Below are 19,671 nucleotides of genomic sequence, written 5' to 3'. Positions count from 1 at the left end.
AGAGCAGGGGGCAGGGGAGGGTTTGGCATGTGGCACGGAAAAGGCAGGGGCAGGGGGGGTTTTGGACACGTGGCATGGACAGGGCAGAGGGTGGGGCAGGTTTGGGCACCTGGCACAGACAGGGCAGGGGGCAGGGGTGGCAGGGGGGGTTTTGGACACGTGGCACGGACAGGGCAGGGGTGGGTTTGGGCACTTGGCAAGGACAGGGCAGGGTTGCAGGGGCAGGTTTGGGCATGTAACACGGACAGGGCCGGGGCGGGTTTGGGCATCTGGCACGGACAGGGCACGGGGGAGGGTTGGGTTTGGGCACATGGCACGGACAGGGCAGGGTGGATTTGGGCACATGGCACGGAGAGGGCAGGGGGCAGGGGAGGGTTTGGGCACATGGCATGGTCAGGGCAGGGGGCAGGGGTGGGTTTGGGCACCTGGCATGGTCAGGGCAGGGGGCAGAGGAGGGTTTGGGCACATGGCATGGACAGGGCAGGGGGCAGGGGAGGGTTTGGGCACCTGGCACGGACAGGGCAGGGGGCAGGGGTGGGATTGGGCACCTGGCACGGTCAGGGCAGGGGGCAGGGGAGGGATTGGGCACCTGGCACGGTCAGGGCAGGGGGCAGGGGAGAGTTTGGGCACATGGCACGGACAGGGCAGGGGGCAGGGGAGGGTTTGGGCACCTGGCACGGACAGGGCAGGGGGCAGGGGTGGGTTTGGGCACCTGGCACGGTCAGGGCAGGGGGCAGGGGAGGGTTTGGGCACCTGGCACGGTCAGGGCAGGGGGCAGGGGAGAGTTTGGGCACCTGGCACGGTCAGGGCAGGGGGCAGGGGAGGGTTTGGGCACCTGGCACGGACAGGGCAGGGGGCAGGGGAGGGTTTGGGCACATGGCACGGACAGGGCAGGGGGCAGGGGTGGGTTTGGGCACCTGGCACGGTCAGGGCAGGGGGCAGAGGAGGGTTTGGGCACATGGCACGGACAGGGCAGGGGGCAGGGGTGGGTTTGGGCACCTGGCACGGTCAGGGCAGGGGGCAGAGGAGGGTTTGGGCACCTGGCACGGACAGGTCAGGGGGCAGGGGAGGGTTTGGGCACATGGCACGGTCAGGGCAGGGGGCAGGGGAGGGTTTGGGCACATGGCACGGACAGGGCAGGGGGCAGGGGAGGGTTTGGGCACCTGGCACGGACAGGGCAGGGGGCAGGGGAGGGTTTGGGCACCTGGCACGGACAGGGCAGGGGGCAGGGGGCAGGGGAGGGTTTGGGCACCTGGCACGGACAGGGCAGGGGGCAGGGGGGGGCTTGGGCCCAGCGCGGCGGGCAGGGGAAAGTTTGGGCAGAGTCCGAGCAGCCTCCGTCCGGGTCCAGCGGCCCCACTGAGCGCCTGGCCCCGAGCTCGCCACGGGAGGGAGGGTCGCGGCGCGGCCTGGGAGCCCGAGCCCAGGAATGCAGCCGCCGGGCGGGGAGCGGGGGCTGCGCGGCCCCTCCCCGGCCGCCCCTCCTCCGGGGCCGGTCCCGGCCGGGGCTGCAGGTGGAGGAGCCGGCGGGAGCCATGGGAGGCGGCTCGGCGCTGCGGCTGCTGCTGCTGGGCTGCGGGGTGCTGAGCCTGGGGCAGATCCTGCTGCGCTCCGGCCGCCCGGGGGACGCGCCGGGGCCCTTCACCATCATCACCATCCGCGGGGGGCCCGCCCCGGGCAGCGCCGCCCCCCGCCACGCGGGGACGGCAGCCCCGGCCGGGGGGCCAGGCGGGCGCAGCCCGGGCTCCCTGCAGCGCTACCAGGATGAGAACGAGAACCTCGGCCCGCCCGTAAGGAACCGGAGCCCCCTGCCCCGCTTCTCCTGCGCTCTGCCCCGCAGCCCCTCTCCGGGGCGCCCGGCTCCCTCCCCAAGCGCTGAACTCCAGACTAGCCACCCCCTGGCTTCCCGCCTCTCTGGCTTTTCTTTCCTGCTCCCCCTTCCTCCCCTGGCTCTCAAAGAGCCTTCCTCCTCCTTGTCCTGACTCCCTTCCCCGCCCCTGCGCCCTCTGCACTGGACCCCCCTGAGCGGGTGCGGGAGGGAGAGGGAGAAAGACGGTCTGGTTTTGGGGTGGAGGTGGGGGTTGCGCTTGCCCCCACTAAATCTCCTTCTCTTCTCTCCCTTTGCTTGCTGCTTCTGAGGAACGGGATTCAGAGCGAGACTCAGGCCGAAGGGGCACGTAAGGAACCCGGGGAAGTGGGTGCATTTAATGTCTGGAAGGGCCCAAGCCAAAAGGACGCAGAGGGCGATGAACGGCCAGCCCCAGGGTGGAGGTTAGTCCAGGGCTGGGCACCGCTGCAGTGACCCTATGGGCTGGCAGCTTGTGCTCCTGGTTAATGAGCAGCCCTGAGATTAACCAGCCCAGCCTGGATTCCATAGGCCAGTGATCTACTTCTTCTACTGGCATCTCCCTGGGGGTCCCTGCCCCTCTGTATTATGGCTTTTTTTCTATTCAGGAGGTGGGTTTGGAATTGCATTAACATGGGGCCTGATTCTGCAGCCCCGTTCTCGTGCAAAGATGGGTTTGCATGCTCGCCCTGAGCCTCCTTGCGTAAAAGTGCTACTCGGTTCAGTAAGGTTTGCTGGATGGGGGCCAGGGTGGAGCCTTGCCCATGTGCTGAAATTTTGGCTGGCATTGCAGCAGGCAGGAGCGAACCTCCAGGGTAGAGAGACGTGTTCCGTGCTGTTTTAGTTGCCTTCTTGAGGGGTGTCTGTGAATTGTCCTGGTTTGTTGCGACGCCTCTGTCTGCTGAGATTAGGAGCTTTGCTTCCTATTGTAACGGGCAGAGTTTCTTTATAATGAGGCTTGTCAGGTTTGCTGCAGGGATTCTGGCTGCGGGGTGAGTAGAGCCAGAGGGGGGACTGCAGGTTTTCTAACTTTTCTATTCCCTTGGGAACAAAGAAGGAATTTGCCTCCCCTCACCCCGCCCTGCCACTTCTCTAGGAATCCCATCCCCTCCACCCTCGAGTGAGCAGCCCCATCCATTTGCAGCATGGAAGGCTGAGAAAAGTTCCAGACGCCCACAAATTGCCTACAAGGAGAGAAGGGCTCTGAAGAGTTCCCGGGGGTTCATTCGGGTGGAAATTCATGGGATCACTGCAGGGAGGGCAGAATTGAAGCAAGACAGCAGTCCTGACGCATCCCCCTTCCCTCTGGTCCACGCACCGACCTGCATGCATGTCCACACCCGTGCGATCTCACAGTCACGCATTGCAGCTCTGTTACTCACATCCAGGAACCCTCTCCCAGAGACCCAGCCGGGGCTGTTGCACACAGGACAGGCATGTGCTGTCACAATCCCCTGTTGAAGAGAGTGAGGAAGCACGGTTATTACACACACGCAGACACAGTCTAGATCAATCAGTCCCCTATTAAGGGCCCCTGGGCAGCCAGTCTTGTTACACCTGGGGCCCCCCGTTAAAAGGGCTAGTCGTGGCAGGTATACCCACATCCACGGCCACCGGTGGCAGGAGACCCGGTGGGAGGAGAGGGATGGACAGGGACGTTGCTGCAGGTTGGGGGGGGGGCTTTTGGTGTGGGTTTTGCAGCCTCTCCATCTGACTGTTCTCGTCTGCGTCATCCAGACATCTAAAACCACCCGCCGTGTGTGTACCAGTGCAGGCGGAGAGCTTCAGGCTAACTATCCACGGGTTCAGACTGGTACCGTATCAACAGCGGCAGAGAGGGGATGGATGGGTTTCCGCTGGTGAAGTGACTGCCTCACCCCACAGCCCCGGCACTAGATGTGATGCCAGTTGAAGGCTTTTATTGAAGATTACTGTTAAACAACACGAGAGAGATTAAACATAAAACAGCATTAAACTGCATTCGCGCTCCGACTTCAGCATCAGGGAAGGAATTTAGCATGGAGGCTGCTGTGTGCTAAGACACACGGCTATGCCCAGGTGTTACAACCTGTCTGAACATGCTGTTCTGAGACTTTGCACACCCTGGGTACAGGGGAGTGTGTGATATACACACAAATCCACAGTCACGTAGGACTTTGCAGCTGGCTCTGAGCCACACCTGGGCAACTCAGTACTCTGCAGTGGCAGTGGGGATAGAGCTCAACTCCTCCTGCCCCTCTATTCGATACTGGTGAGGCCTCATCTGGAGTACTGTGTCCAGTTTTGGGCCCCACACTGCAAGAAGGAGGTGGAAAAATTGGAAAGAGTCCAGCGAAGGGCAACAAAAATGATTAGGGGACTGGAACACATGACTCATGAGGAGAGGCTGAGGGAACTGGGATTTAGTCTGCGGAAGAGAAGAATGAGGGGGGATTTGATAGCTGCTTTCAACTACCTGAAAGGTGGTTCCAAAGAGGATGGATCTAGACTGTTCTCAGTGGTAGCTGATGACAGAACAAGGAGTAATGGTCTCAAGTTGCAGTAGGGGAGGTTTAGGTTGGATATTAGGAAAAAAACTTTTTCACTAAGAGGGTGGTGAAACACTGGAATGTGTTACCTAGGGAGGTGGTGGAATCTCCTTCCTTAGAAGTTTTTAAGATCAGGCTTGACAAAGCCCTGGCTGGGATGATTTAGTTGGGGATTGGTCCTGCTTTGAGCAGGGGGTTGGACTAGATGACCTCCTGAGGTCTCTTCCAACCCTGATAGTCTATGATTCTATGAAAGCCCACTATGAGTGGTTCCAAAGGAGAATCTTCATTAGTTGTTACCAGTATAGAGTCTATGACACTGTTGTGTGTTTCTAATTTCAGTCAGAAGAGGGCAGTGAGGTACAAACATGGTAGCCAGTTATTATATGTAATCCCAATAGATGCTGGCTGAGATTTTCAAAGCTGCCTCTGCAATCTGGCCACTCGATTCTCATTAAAATTACTGGTTTTGGAAATCACAGCCATTACTCCTACCTAGCATCTTTTATACTTGTTAACTTTAGTCACCTGGCATGTTAATCACAAGCTGAAGAGAAAAGGAAAGTGTTGTGCCAGATCAGACCTGTGATCCGCCAGATCTGGCACCTTGATTCAACAGCAGATGTGGCCTGAAAGGTTTCGAGATTTCCCTTGGGCAGGCAACTTCTCACTGATTTCACTGGGAGTGTTGCCTGAGTGAGGTCAGATAGGGAGTTAGCGACGGACTTCACGATCTGCCCTTTCTCCAGAGCTTTCCAGCTGCGGATCAAAATGCCCTGTGCCAATAATTCCCCTCACAGCCTGGAGAACTCCTATTCCTGTTTTATGGATGGGGAAACTGAGGCATGGGGGTGGGAAATGCCTTGTCCAGCTTGTCAGTAGCAGAGCTGGGCATAGACTGAATCTCCTGACAGCCAGACCTCTGCTTGTAGCCGTGACACCATCCGGCCCCTGTTACTAGCCATAAAGCTGTCCTCCTTGTGCACCCCCCCCCCGAAGACTTTGACTCTGTCACCCCCTGTGGCAACGTTTCCTGTGGGCTGAGTGTGTGTTGCTAGCGGAAGCCTTTCCCTTTGTTTGTTTTTAAATCTCCTGGCCAGAATGGCTTTCCGGCGAGATTTTCAGAGAGGAGGAAGTGTCCCGGTGTCTGGGAGGGAGTTTCTGAGAGATGGCGCGATGCCGTGACCTCTCCTGAGCCTTCTGACTGACAGGCACGGGGCCAGGCGCTCATGGGGTGCAGTCACCTCTGTCAATTAAATGGGAACAGCATCCGGTTCTTCCAAACCTTGTGCCGTGCACAGCTCCTTTCCCACGTTGCACAGGTGAGACTTCTCCCTGCAGCGGCAACGCCAAACCTCCCCTGCTTTTCCCAGGGAGGGTCACCCTTCCCCAGCAGCACACGCTTCTCACTCACGCAGGAGTGCCACACCCAGGAGCCAGAGAGCACTTTTCTAGGGCCCCTTTAACCCTTGGCCTCAGGACGGGAGGCTGGCAGCCAGCCCTCCCAGCTCTGATGTGGGGGGAGGGGGTTAGGAGGTACATGCTTCCCTGGTAGAAACGGGACTGAGGCCCAGCAAACTCATTTCACATACCAGCCAAGGGGACGGTGACGTTCACTCACTACTGCCCTTGGTTGGAATTGAACCAGCAACTTTGGTCGCCTGTCACTGTTCCCCTGAGCCATGTAAGCCCCTTCCTGCTCCGACTTTGACTGTATATTAAGCAATCACAGCCTGGTGCCTTTTGAACTAATGGGGGCTGAATTTACAAAGCCCTGCCTAGCAAGAGTGCTGTGCAAAACACGCATGCCTCCTCTGTCTGCGTGTGCACCCTGGGCATCTGGTTTGCAAGAGCAAGTGAGCGTGTGCGCTAAGGTGGTGGTGGAGGGAAGGGCGGGTTGTCTTTGGCACACTACTCATCCTTTGTGTGGGGCTTCAGAAACGTGGCCCTCGCTGTCGTGTTTTGAGCCTGCGGGGGAGGGAAACCAAAAGCCGACACAGCTGGGGGCAGCTTTCAAAGGTCTCCACTCTCCAGTAATTTTGAAAGCTGTTTTGGAGGCCGGAGGAGCTGAGATCAGCAAAGCACGGGGAAAGGAGAGCTAGAGAATAAAAGCGAAGGTTGATTTATGTAGGGGGTAGGGGTGGTATTTACTTGCTGTGTGTGTGCTCATGTATGTACGTACACAACAACTGTCTAAAACAAAATCCAGGCACCAGAACGGATAGGGAGGGAGGGATGGAAGAAGTCAGGACACCTGGGTTCTATTCCTGGCTTTAGGCGGGAGTGTGATTTAGAGATTCAAGTAGGGGGACTGGTGGGAGTCAGGGTTCCTGAGCTTTGGTCCCGGCTCTGGGAGGGAATATGATTGAGTGAGGAGAGCAGGGACTGGGTATCCGGTTCTTCTTGGTTCTGGGGTGGACGGGACCCAAAGGGGGCTTTGAATCAGGGCTTGTGGCTTCTTTTCCCAGCTCGGCAGCTGGTTGTGTGTAGTAGGGGGGCCTTGGCCACTGCAGTGGAGGTTCTGCTTGTGTTGCTGAGAGGTGGCTGCCGCCCTGCCAGGCTCTCGGCTGTCACTCCCGCTGAACGCTTTGCTGCCCGAATGCCACGCAGCCTGCCTCGCCGGCAGAAGCCGGTGACATCTGGGAGCGGGTAGGCGAAAGAGACATGTCAATGGGCAGTCAGGGCCCAGTCCCAGAGCTGGTAAATATCACCCCCAGCTCTGATTCCAGGCAGCCTGGGCAGGGCCTAGCCCGAGGTAGAAAGGGGCCCCGAACAACCGGAAGAATGCGTGGGTGACGGAGGGGCTGCGGGGTGAGTGGGGAGAGGTTGGCCGCGGTGAATCCTCCGAGAGGGGAGGGCAAAGCTCTTCAGCTGGGGGGCACAATGTAACCCAAGGCATTCGTTCATTTTCCAGGGGCCCGGATTGTCTGAGTTATCAGCGGTGGGAGAAGCTCTGCTCTTCCTGTCTCTGTGCGGAATGCAGGCTCCGAGGGGAAGGGATTAAGGGGATTATATTATTATTTGTTATCGCGGAGGGGGGAGAAAAAAGAAGAAACCTCCATCACTGGGAATTCAGCCGAATCAGCGTGGAGATTAGCCTCGCGCCCCTCCTGCCCCCCCCCCCCAGTTCATTTGGCAGCCTGGGCCGGCTCCAGCAGGCAGCGGGGGCTGTCCAGCCTCCAGCGCCCTCCTTCTGGCTGGGAGGGAGAGGTTCCAGCGGCGTGCTGGGTCCCCACTCGCCCTCGCATCTCCTGCTCTTCCATCCCCCACGCGGCTGATCTTGGCTGGGCCCAGCCCCTTTGTGTCTAGGATAATTAAGAGGAGATATTAGCACCCACGGCCCCCTCCCCTCCCGATAGGGGACCCGTGTCCCATCCTGCCCCTCATGCCTGCGAACCGCATGGGACGCAGGGAGCTCGCCCACTTCAGCTGAGTCCTGAAGGAGCTGCAGTTCCAGGCCAGATCGCTGCTGCTGCTCCCCCCCCCCATCAGCCCCCAGCAGTGCCCCCTCACCTCTCCTTGCTCCCCCCCCATCAGCCCCCATCAGTGCCCCCACCCCTCACCTCTCCTCTGCTCCCCCCATCAGCCCCCAGCAGTGCCCCCACCCCCACCTCTCCTCTGCTCCCCCCCATCAGCCCCCAGCAGTGCCCCCACCCCTCACCTCTCCTCTGCTCCCCCCCATCAGCCCCCAGCAGTGTCCCCACCCCCCACCTCTCCTCTGCTCCCCCCATCAGCCCCCAGCAGTGTCCCCACCCCCCACCTCTCCTCTGCTCCCCCCCATCAGCCCCCAGCAGTGTCCCCACCCCCCACCTCTCCTCTGCTTCCCCCATCAGCCCCCAGCAGTGTCCCCACCCCCCACCTCTCCTCTGCTCTCCCCCATCAGCCCCCAGCAGTGCCCCCACCCCCCACCTCTCCTCTGCTCCCCCCCATCAGCCCCCAGCAGTGCCCCCACCCCCCACCTCTCCTCTGCTCCCCCCCATCAGCCCCCAGCAGTGCCCCCACCCCCCACCTCTCCTCTGCTCCCCCCCATCAGCCCCCAGCAGTGTCCCCACCCCCCACCTCTCCTCTGCTTCCCCCATCAGCCCCCAGCAGTGTCCCCACCCCCCACCTCTCCTCTGCTCTCCCCCATCAGCCCCCAGCAGTGCCCCCACCCCCCACCTCTCCTCTGCTCCCCCCCATCAGCCCCCAGCAGTGCCCCCACCCCCCACCTCTCCTCTGCTCCCCCCCATCAGCCCCCAGCAGTGCCCCCACCCCCCACCTCTCCTCTGCTCCCCCCCATCAGCCCCCAGCAGTGCCCCCACCCCCCACCTCTCCTCTGCTCCCCCCCGATCAGCCCCCAGCAGTGCCCCCACCCTACCTCCGCTACCTCCCCCATCAGCCCCACCAGTGCCCCTCACCTCTCCACTCTCTTACCCCTGAGCATTCCACCTCTCCTCCACCACCCCCACCAATACCCACGTCTCTCTTCCAGCCCCTTCCCACCAGTACCCCACCCGCTGCCCCCCACACCTTGCCACTCCCACCTCACACCTCCTTACCATCACCAGCCCCTCACCACCACTCCCCCATGCCTCTCCATTCATTCCACACCTCCCCAGTTCCCACCTCCCTCGCCATGCCCCCAAGACGGATGCGGGTAGGGTCTGCAGATTGGTACCACCGCTGAACATTGGGGAACATGTGGGTGATGAAGCCAAGAACGTGGCAGCTCCGGGAGGGAGGACCATGGGCTAGGCTGGGGGAAAGGTTTAGCTAGGACACATATCTGCTGGTCCAGTGGCCCCTGTGCCTCGTGACAGTGGGCCGCAGTGCAGGAGGGGTTTGGCTCGCCCTGGATTTCAAGGTACCTGTTCAAGCCCTGGGAGGCCTGGCTGTCCAGCTCTGGTGTTGTGTAGCAGCATAGGGAGCAGGCAATGAAAACCCAGTGGTGGGCTCTGAGTGTGGGGAGGCCGCCGGCCGCCGTGGGAGGCGGGACAGGGAGGCGGTTGGCATGAAGACCAGCTTTTCGTTTTATAAAGCCCTGACCTGCCGAGGTTCCGCCACTTCCCCCCGCCCCCCCATCCCGTGCTCTGATCCTGCTGCCGGAACGGGGCCGGCAGGGAGCTGGCTCTGCTGACCCTACCTGTGCAGAGGGAGGCTGAGCCAACCTGTGAGCTGGATGGAGCTTGCCTGGGATGTGGGGCCCCAGGTGGTCATTAGTTTGCTTATGCTTCAGGATGGCTCTGGCCATAATTAACGACCTGCCAGTCCAGGAGCAGCAGCAGGAGGCTCTGGGCTGTTTGCAGGCCTATTGCTGATCTCACTGATAAGGCAGAGCAGATACAGAGCCCTTCTCCTGCAGTAGCTGACTTTCCCTTTGTACTCAAAGCCTCCTGCCTGTGCAAAGGGGCCTTTGTCTCCCACGTTGCCCCTTCTCCACCCATGCTGGAAGGGAGAGAGCTTCTGTTTCCTTCTCCTGGAGCACAGTACTGGGAACTGTCCGTGGAGTGTCTCGTGCAGGAGACAGCATTCCCTAGGAGTCAGAACACAGGGTTATGAGCTGGGACTACTGGGCTCTATGCTGGGATCTGCCACCGACTTGCAACATAGCCTTGGGCAAGTTACTCACCCTCTCTGTGCCTCAGTTTCTCCACTTGGAAAATGGGGGTAATACTGCTGGGGTGGGGGTGGGGGCGTGATGGGGGAGCGGGTTGTGAGACATGGTTAAGCAGTATTTGTAAAGAACGTGGCACCCCTCAGGTGAGAGGCACTAGAAATGCAAAGTCTCCTGCGTTAGCTGGTCAGCCCTACAGCCCCATCATTTTGCCACAGCAGCTCTGGGGAGGCAAATCCGACAGGAGCTCACCCACACAGTGGGGGACCCTGGTCAGCTGCAGCAATGCTTCATGACACTCCTCTTCTCTAGTGTGGGTCGGCTAGTGATGGTGGTGGTGTGTGTGTTAACCCCACAGCTGAAACTGCAGGGAGAATTGTAGGCAGGCAGAGCACAATTACCTGAGTTGGAATATGGCCAGGACACTGGGCTTAGCGCCCCTGCTTTGTGAAATGTGTCGGAAGAGCTTATAGTGGCTATGAACGATTGATCAGGGCCTCAGCTTCACACCTCAGTCAAAAGAAATTTCCATTCCAGCAGCACAGCGCTGGGCCATTGGGTTCAGGCCTGACTCAGAGGAGAGAGCGCCCCCTAATGGCTTACCTGCCCATTGCTCCCTGCCCCCTAGCACTGCGCTGGGTTACTGGAGCCAGTCTGACTCAAAGGGGAGAGCGCCCCCTAATGGCTTACCTACCCATTGCTCCCTGCCCCTTAGCATTGTGCTGGGCCACTGGGGCCAGTCTGACTCAATGGAGAGAGCGCCCCCTAATGGCTTACCTACCCATTGCTCCCTGCAGCACGGCGCCCCCTAGCATTGTGCTGGGCCACTGGGGCCAGTCTGACTCAATGGAGAGAGCGCCCCCTAATGGCTTACCTACCCATTGCTCCCTGCAGCACGGCGCCCCCTAGCATTGTGCTGGGCGACTGGGGCCAGTCTGACTCAAAGGGGAGAGCGCCCCCTAATGGCTTACCTACCCATTGCTCCCTGCAGCACGGCGCCCCCTAGCATTGTGCTGGGCCACTGGGGCCAGTCTGACTCAATGGAGAGAGCGCCGCCTAATGGCTTACCTACCCATTGCTCCCTGCAGCACGGCGCCCCCTAGCATTGTGCTGGGCCACTGGGGCCAGTCTGACTCAAAGGGGAGAGCGCCCCCTAATGGCTTACCTACCCATTGCTCCCTGCAGCACGGCGCCCCCTAGCATTGTGCTGGGCCACTGGGGCCAGTCTGACTCAAAGGGGAGAGCGCCCCCTAATGGCTTTACCTACCCATTGCTCCCTGCCCCCTAGGACTGCGCAGCGCAGTGGGGTCAGCAGAGACTCAGAGGAGAGGAGCACTGCGTCACTTACATGTCTCCCTGCAGCACCCTGGCTGTCCTTAGAAGTTTCCCATCCAAATGCTGCCCAGCCCCGCGTAGCCGATAAAAGCCCAGTCTCCTGGGGTGCTGCCGTGCGGAGCCAGCGTTTCTGGGTTATTAAACCCTTCAGTGCCTTGGCTGGTTCCTCCGCCAGGTCAGAATCCTTTTAGACACTCAGGAGCCGAGGCTGGTTTGTTTCCCAGCATGCCCCAGCGCTCCCAGCCCTTGACTCACTGTGCGTTTTATTTCCGTGACCTTAGAAAACCCATCAGGAGGTGGCCCTGCAGCCCTGGGCTGGGAGTAGCCAGTCCCTCCGAAGCGAAGCCGAGCGGTTCCTTACGTACATCAGCACCCCCCAGGTAGGTCACTCACCACGCCAGCCCCTGGTTACACAACATGGCCCAGAGGTGGGAATAAAAGCTCCGGCAGGCACTCCACCTGGGAAAGAGCCTGGATTCCAGCTGGATAAGACTCTAGGCTGGAGAAGCAGTGACCTGCATTTGGGGTTCTGCCTCTCCCCCGATTACTCCCCCTCCCCCCCACCCTCCAGTGACTGCTCCGCTCTCTCCTCTTCTGCCCTCATTTCTGGCACCCGCCTCTCACATATCAGAGAGGAGTGGCCTGGTGGCTTGCAGACGGGCAGCATCTGTGGGGTGGGGGAGATAAAATCCCAATCCCCGACCAGTGCTGTAGAAAGCTCCCTGGGGCCTGTGGGGGAGACGAGGCAGCCCTGCAGAGTCCCATCCCTTGAGGGCCATGATGGAATGGGGAGGTCTCTAGATAGTACAGAGGTAGGCTAGGAAGGAGGCCCAGGGCAGGGGGAAAGGGGTCATTCCTATGGGGCCATTAGGGTTCGGGGCATTGGTGCACCTGGGCTGGAGGATCCTGAGCTGAAGTGAGCTCTCCTGGAGAGGGATGGTGCTGGCTTGTTGGCATAGACACGAAGAGCAGGTTCGGTGGGGGAGGAGAACTGCCTCTGTATACGGCTGATGAGAACTGGCCGCCACTGGGCTCAGGCAGGGGATGGCTGCTGAGGCGTGATGAAAACAGAGCTTCCAAGGGCCAAGCACCTCGCAAGCCCCTGGTTATGAACCCAATCCACAGCCCAGCTAAAGGGCCGGTTTTGTTCTCCCTTCTCCTTCAGCTGCCCTGCTCCCGAGCTCTGAGCCAGGCTGGTCTCCAGGCTTTCACAGCCGGCACTGCCGGGGCGTGGCGAGTGTGCCTAGATCACATGCCCACTGGGTCGCTGAAGCTGCAGCAGGAGAGGTGCCTGGTTTATACCTTCAGGTGAGCACGGGGCTCCCGTGGGCGGGCACCCCAACTGCGGAGGGACCGAGGCAGGGAGGGCGGCTGAGGAAGGATGGATTTGGGTGGTCGGGACTGATACTTACTCGACAGGAGGGCTGGTCACTGTTTTTTGGATTTTGACTTTTTCAGTAACATTTTTCGTGGAAAATTCAAATTGCATCCAAACAAAACTCTCCGGTTTTTCCAACCGACACTTTTCAGTGTTTGAAAAATCTCATCCAAGTTCTGAAAAAACCAGTAAGAAATGTTCAGAATGGGGGTTCTCGGGTTTTGGGGGCTCCTTTTTCCAACCAGTTCTGCTCTGTGACCCCATGGCCTTCCATCAGGTATAAATCCTGGGCCCCTCGGGACGGAGGCCTCCTGAGCAAACCGTCCGTCTTTGGGTCTATTTTCTAGACTGAAGTGCTGGTTAAAAGCAATAGTTTTATGAGCCCCTGCCAGCACAGGTCCCTGGCGTCACAGAACAGGGGCAGCAGAGCTGGCAGCCGGGCCAGCTCCCGCTCTACATGCTACCCACCAATGTGTGCACCCCAGCTCTGGATGGACTCTTCTCTAGGGGTGGGAGAGTCATTTGGTCTCATTGGCCGGCTCAGCCCCAGCCTGGTTCAGACAGCCAACAGAAGGGCTGATCGTGGTGGGGATTTTGTGTGTGCTGGAGATTTGCCCATTAGAATTTGCCAGGCCAGATCAGACCAATGGTCACCTAATCCAGCCTCCCATCTCCAGTAGTGGCCAGAACCAGAGACATCAGAGGAATGTGCAACTCCCACAATACACACCAAGAAGGATCAGCATCCCATTTCACACAGGCCATCACCCGGCCTGCAGACAGTGACTTTTCAGTTGCTAGTGACATGAGACTGGCCACCAAGAGGTTAATATCACCACGTTCCCTCACCAGTCCTGGGAGCCGTCTACTTCCCTGTCTGCGAGTCTGTTACACGCCCATGAGTCAGCTGCTGTGGTGAACACCATCCCCTCTTGGGTACATTCTGGCTGCCTGAGTCATGACTAGCCACAGTGACTGAAGCCAACACCGAGCCCCGAAGGCCTGTGTGAAACTCCTGGCCTCTAACAAGGCTTCATTCTTGTGCTTGTTCAGCTCGGACTGGTTGCAGGTGCAGATGGGGAAGAAGCTGCTCTTGATCCATGTGCACCCGGGCAGCTCTGACCAGTGACTGCTGCTGACTCGGAGATTCCAGGCCTGCTGGGATCCCTTTTGAGCAGGTCGCTGAGCCTGCGGGCTCTAGAGCAGAGGTTCGGCACCAGCAGCACCCAGAACAGTGCCAGGGTGCCCACCTGTCATGAGAGTCGGTGCTCTGGGCTGCCCTTCCCTCCCTTAACTGGGCCCGGGTGCTCTGATATAACCTTCTTTTCCCTTTCTCTTGCTCTCCAGTCTGCCCCAATGCTTGGGGCTCAGAGCAGCCAAAACTCCAAGGCAGGTTAAAGGTGCAACACTGGACAGAGGCCGGGGGGTGGTATGTGCAGTGGGCACTGACTGGTGCAGCTAAGAACTTAAGTTTTCTAAACTGGTACCGTTGCTGGGAACCAGTTCTGGAAAAGGGTTCACACCGATACGTGCAGACCAGGGCTGAAGCTGCAGAACGTCCATAAGATCTGATGTCTCCAGCGAATCCCTTTGCTTCTTCAGCTATGACCCCCTTGCAGTCCCTTTAGCTGCCCTATTGGCAGTGGTGGGGGCAGTGACAGGTTGCATCTGAAAAGCAATACGAAGGGTAAAGAAAACACGCCTGCTTTGAACCTCAGCTGAAGGCTGAACCAAGTCAGCCAGGGTGCCTTTGCCTCAGTTTGCATAACATTACCCATCCTGCTTTGCCTTGCACCTGCATATTCTGCAGGTCAGCCTAACTTTGCAGAGCCTGAAAGTGCCTCTCTCCCTTTCTTCGTTTGTAGCATGGTCAAAAGGGGCTTTGAGTTCAGCCAGCGAATGAGTGAACTGCAGTGCCAGGTGCACAGTTTTGGCCTGACCCCGTACAAGCAGACCGACCTCTGGCAGAAAGGACAGGTGCAGCACCATGCACTGTGGCTGGACTGGCACGAGCGACGCCCAGTCACCTCCTCACAGAGACGGAGGAGCCGTGCCAAGAGGCTAAATCAGATCATGGAGGACTTCGGCCACAAGAAGGTAATGGCATTTGATAGCATCATCCCCCACATCACCATCCATCCGTTAGATGTCAAAGACAGAGAAGCCTTATTGGATTGTCTAATCCAGTGAGTCTCAAAGAGTGCTCCATGGCTAAAATCCAGTTCCCTCTTTGCATCTCAGGCCTCTAGTTCACGTCTTCCTTGGTGTAAATTCAACCTCAAACCAAGCTGAGGAAGACACCAAAACTGGAAGGGCAGTGAATATGCGAGAGTACAGAACTGATGTGCAAGGTGACCTGAAGAAGTTAGAGCTAGAATTTTCAAAGGTGCCTAAGAATCAGGCGCCCAACTCCCATTGGATTTTAATGGGGTTTGGGAACCCAGCTCCTTTGAAAATTCCATCCTAGAGCAATAGGGCTGCTTCTGTGGATTTCAGTGGAAGTTAGGAGCCTAAATATCTTTGTGGATCTGGGCCTTTGTTCCCAATAAATGCCCCAGCCTGATCCCAGAGAGCCGAAATCCACAGCATAGAGATGAAATAGGGGGATGTAACCAAAAAGCCCACCCCTGCCACATTTAGCTGATTTTACTTCCATCTCATCCTCTTGCTACCCCTGGGCATTCCTGGGCTTTCTGGCTGCCATCGGGAAAGCGAAGGGTCCAGTTGGGAGGCTGTGATGGGAGGTGCCCACGAGTAGAACTTGCTTTTAAGGGCCATGTAAAGCAGGCTGAGTCCCTCTGGTCTAATCCATCCCTCGGCCAGTCCCCAGCTGGAGGGCATCTCCGCTCTTGCTAACAGAATAACTGCACACTGGCGCTGACCAAAGCTTTTCCATTGACTTCAATAGACTTTGGATCAGGCTGCAAACGTCAATGGACACCTCCCCTTTTTCGGGCCTGCTGACTCCTCGGCTCTCAGAAACAGCCTTAAACAAGGATGTTGGCAGGGCTTGGCTCAGAGCAGTAGGGCTTATTTCTTCACCACTTCCAGGCGTGTCCAGATGTCTCATTTTCAGACGTCTCTTGGCCAGCCCCGGCCTAGTCCCCTCCCGTGACGGCACCGGTCCCTGGGCAGTGCTGACTAGAGGAGCTGAGTTTGCCTGTTCTTTCTCTCCGGGGTAGATCGACGTGTTGGAGGCAGACTTGGCCAGTGCCGAGTGGAAGATTTTGGAGAGTATCCTCGTGGATGGCACCGTGGCCGTAGTGCACCAGCTGATCCTCACCATCCACCTCCATTGGCCCGGCTTTGAGGTCAGCGGGAGCGAGGCAGCCGTGGTGCGATACTGGTACAGCCTGCTGAAGGCGCTAGAGGCCAGAGGCTTTCGGCTCTTCCATAGCTTCAAGGACCTGCAGAAGCCGCAGCTCTTCCTGCACAAAGAACTCTTCAATGCCAGCAGCTCCTACACCCTGAGCTGGGTCAACACGTCCTGGATGTACTGAAAGGGGGCACAACAATTTGTGAGGATGGGGCTGGGTATTTTCAAACCTGGCTCCTGGCCGAGCTCGGAATGGGTGTGCTTGTTAGGTCCCAGCTGGCCACAACACACCCCGGGTGGAATCTGTATTTCTGCTGCATCCCAGGGATGGATGATGCAGCCAAAGGGGTTCTGAAGATGAACCCAGGATGCGCTAACTGAGGTCCAAGGCCTGTGACTCTGGCGGCAAAGGCTACTCAGATGGATGCTTCAACGGGGCCTAAAAACCAGTTTGAGACTCAAAGGTGCGGAGCTTCCAAATACCTTGTCCCACAAGACCATCTAACCACTGCTCTGGCCTTGAGCACACGCAAGAGCCTGAGTGTCCAGCTCTCGTCCTTCCTGATGAAGCAAGGAGCGTGCCGGGCACCCAGACCTGGCAGTGCAGGCAATAAGAAGCTGAGCTGATGCCTCATGGGAGAAGGTACAGCAGTGCTTCTGGCTGCTGTTTGTGTTGGCCCCCCGCTTCCAAAAGCCACTGAAATGGCCACAGCAGACCTGGGAAGGAAGGGAGATGAATTGCCAGTGCTCTGTTATTGGGGGAGCCATTCTAGCCTGGATGCATCAACAAGTGCGTTTGCCAAATGGAAGCGAGAGGCACGGAATCTGCAACTGTTGCAGGGACCGGCAACCTCTCGGCCTGGTGCTGTTAAGATCATCTGGGATTTTCAGAGTAAAGGAGGTCGGTGCCCAGTTCACGCTCGGATTCAGTTAGACCTGGGCACCTAACTCCTGTTGGCGCCTTTCAGACTTCCAGCCAACATCTATATTTAATGATGCAGAAACGTTCCACAAAGACTCATCTGGCCCTGTGAGCACTGCTGCACCCACATGCCGTCTACAAAGTGGGCTGGAGATCCCATGAGAGCTGGCTCTCTCTTGAGACAGCAACTCCTACGACTTGGGTTAGGCTGTCCTGACGACATGCCCGTCTCATTTTATTTCAGCTCATCTGTTTTTGTCCAGAACCAGGGAGTGCAAATTTGTAAATGATTTTTAAAAACAAGGGGGCTGGGGGAGGAAGGCTATTCACATTTTTGGAATTGCCAAAGTAAAGTTCAGCTTCGAATTTTGGGCAAAGGTTTGGGTCTGTTTGCATCCAGTTATTTTGCTTCATCCCTCCCAAGGCTCTGACCGCTAGCACCGAATGGTGCTATAAAATGTCATTAGAGCTGGTTCTGCTCGCATTCTTTCGTGGTGGACAACACTATTTTCTTTAGTCTTTTATTTACACTTTATTGCTCTTGGTTTTTTTGTAACTGCAAATTCTGCTGGAGTGCGCAAAACCATTTAGATCTCGGCTGGCTGCAGAGATACGCCTAATCATAGTCATTATCTGGTAGCAGGTAATGGGCATCTTTCCCATGTTAATTGCAGAACAGAATAGATGAGAGCAGGGCACTTCTGGGAAGGGAGCATGCTCCTGGCCCCCCTTGCAGTTGGAACTCACTGCATTTGTCCCAGGAAGTTGTGTACAGCAGAGTTCCTGCTTTGTGCTCTGACTTTCCTGCTGCCGTAGCAGGCCCCCCAGGTCACTCAGTCATGTCGGTATTAAATACATGAGGATTTTTTTTGGTATGTGTGACTATAACTTCAGGAAACCGAGGCATCTGGGTCACCCTAACCTCTCGGGATGCTTGGCTGATTTCATTGGCACCGACCCCGAAATCTGCTGTTAAATAATCAAGCCCGGCTGACCCTCGGGGCTGGATGATTGCGTGTGTCAGCTGCAGAAAGGAGGAGGGAAGGACATCCACCAGAGAGCCATGAACTGCACAAATTTTGCCCTGCCTAGCAATGTAGAACCCTGCCAAGGACACCATTGTACTCTATGGACAGAGACCCTTATCACTACTGCAATACAAAAAAACCCTTGAATATGTTTTCTTGGCGGGTCTGTGGAGAATAAGATGATCTCTCCAGCTATTAAACTATTGTGAGGCTCCACCGTAACTAGCACTAGTCCCCCGCCCCCTCCTCCCCCCAATCACACACGCAGGGCCCTGTTCTGCTTGCTTCTCTATTAGCAACGCAAACAGGGCATCTTCCTCCCCAGTCTCAGAAGCAAATTGTCCTGCAGGAAAGAGACAGGTTTTCCTGCAGTGGGCAAGTTCCCATTTCCTCCCGGTGTGCGGGAGAGGGTGTTGGGAGGAAGGGTGGTGTCTGTTCCCAGATACCATTAACTAGTGAGCAAAGGTTGCTGTGTCTCCATGGAGACAAGACAGCAAGCGAGACAGTCTGCGTGTGGATCTAAGGTTAGAGCTGATTAGTAAATGTCACCGTGTTCCTGTAACTGCCCTCCACCAGCACTGGCTCGGGTCCCTGTTGGGCGAAAAACCACAGCCAGCTATGGGGGGGGAGAAAGAGAAGAAAGGGCTGCTCCTGCACCTCCATTCCAAAGCTAAGCGCTTAAGAATTAAAGAGAAAACTTGCTGACACCTTAACTGTGAGGTTGTTATTGCTCCTCCGTACTCTTAGGTGTTAAGACCAGGTCAGGTCTTAAGACCCAGGGGTCTTTGTGGATTTCAAAATCAGGTCTTAAGACCCAGGGGTCTTTGTGGATCTGAACCTCGGGGCTCTTTTGATTCAATGGAAGCACCAGCTGGTTCACACTCATACCCTTACAGGAATGGGGTGGAATGACCTGTTGACATTCAGAGGGCCTGCTCCTTTGCTTTGGGCACTGGGATGTTGCCAGAACCTCCCTCCCTTCCTGCTCATTCTATAACGTAATAACAACACTCTACCCTTCTAAGATATTTAGGCTCTTAACTTCCATTCAGTGGAAGTCAGGAGCCTAAATACCTGTGAGGATGTGAGACTCAGTGCTGTAATAAACTCCAGGTCCTCTTGGTTGCCAGGCCCAAGACTTAATCATGAGCCGATCCTTCCTCCTGACAAGTATCACTGAGTATCCTGCAAGAATCAGCCCCTGGGCTTAGCCCATTTTAAAGACTGAACAATGTTAATTGTCTGAGAGGGCTCCCAGTGACACTAGCAAGCTCCTTATAAACATGCCCTGCAACTTAGAACAAGAAACAGAAGCAGAATCCTCCCAGACACACTGCACAGGTGAACCCCCCAAATCCAAGCACTCTAAGCCTTGTTCTTTGTAGTGTTTCCTATCCACCCCAAACCCACAGAGTGCCAAACCACTGCTCTTTCTTCACGGACAAGGTCAACCTACTCGTTGCCTGGGGTTACTTGACACTGTCGCCATATCCCTTCAGTTTTGTTCCAGGTTAGCACTGTGACTTGGAACTTTTTCTCCTGCCCTCTACGCTTTGCCAGGAGCATTACTAAATTCACTGATGCAAGCATCAGTCAGCATGTAAGAGAGGCGTGAACCCATGAGATCATTATTTGCAGAACCAAACCACAGTTGCAAGGTATCTTGGCTCTGAGCTCAGCAGTGTGGGTTCACGCCTTGTGTCAGGTTCCTTTCACAGTGTGGGG

At 57.2% G+C, this 19,671-nt stretch overlaps 1 protein-coding gene across 1 annotated transcript; it reads left to right on the top strand.

The window, feature by feature from the left end:
- The first annotated feature begins 1,490 nt into the window (after positions 1-1,490).
- LOC311510177 (putative methyltransferase-like protein 24) lies at positions 1,491-18,659 on the top strand. The gene is made up of 5 exons (XM_084609667.1): positions 1,491-1,790; positions 11,584-11,682; positions 12,468-12,610; positions 14,546-14,777; positions 15,863-18,659. The coding sequence occupies exons 1-5, from the start codon at positions 1,536-1,538 to the stop codon at positions 16,178-16,180; spliced, it is 1,047 nt and encodes a 348-aa protein (XP_084465793.1). The 5' UTR covers positions 1,491-1,535; the 3' UTR covers positions 16,181-18,659.
- Positions 18,660-19,671: the final 1,012 nt, after the last annotated feature.

Source organism: Lepidochelys olivacea (assembly GCF_965140295.1).
Source record: "Lepidochelys olivacea isolate rLepOli2 genome assembly, chromosome: 19".
NCBI classification, from domain to species: domain Eukaryota; kingdom Metazoa; phylum Chordata; order Testudines; family Cheloniidae; genus Lepidochelys; species Lepidochelys olivacea.
This window is presented reverse-complemented; position numbering and strand designations above follow the sequence as displayed.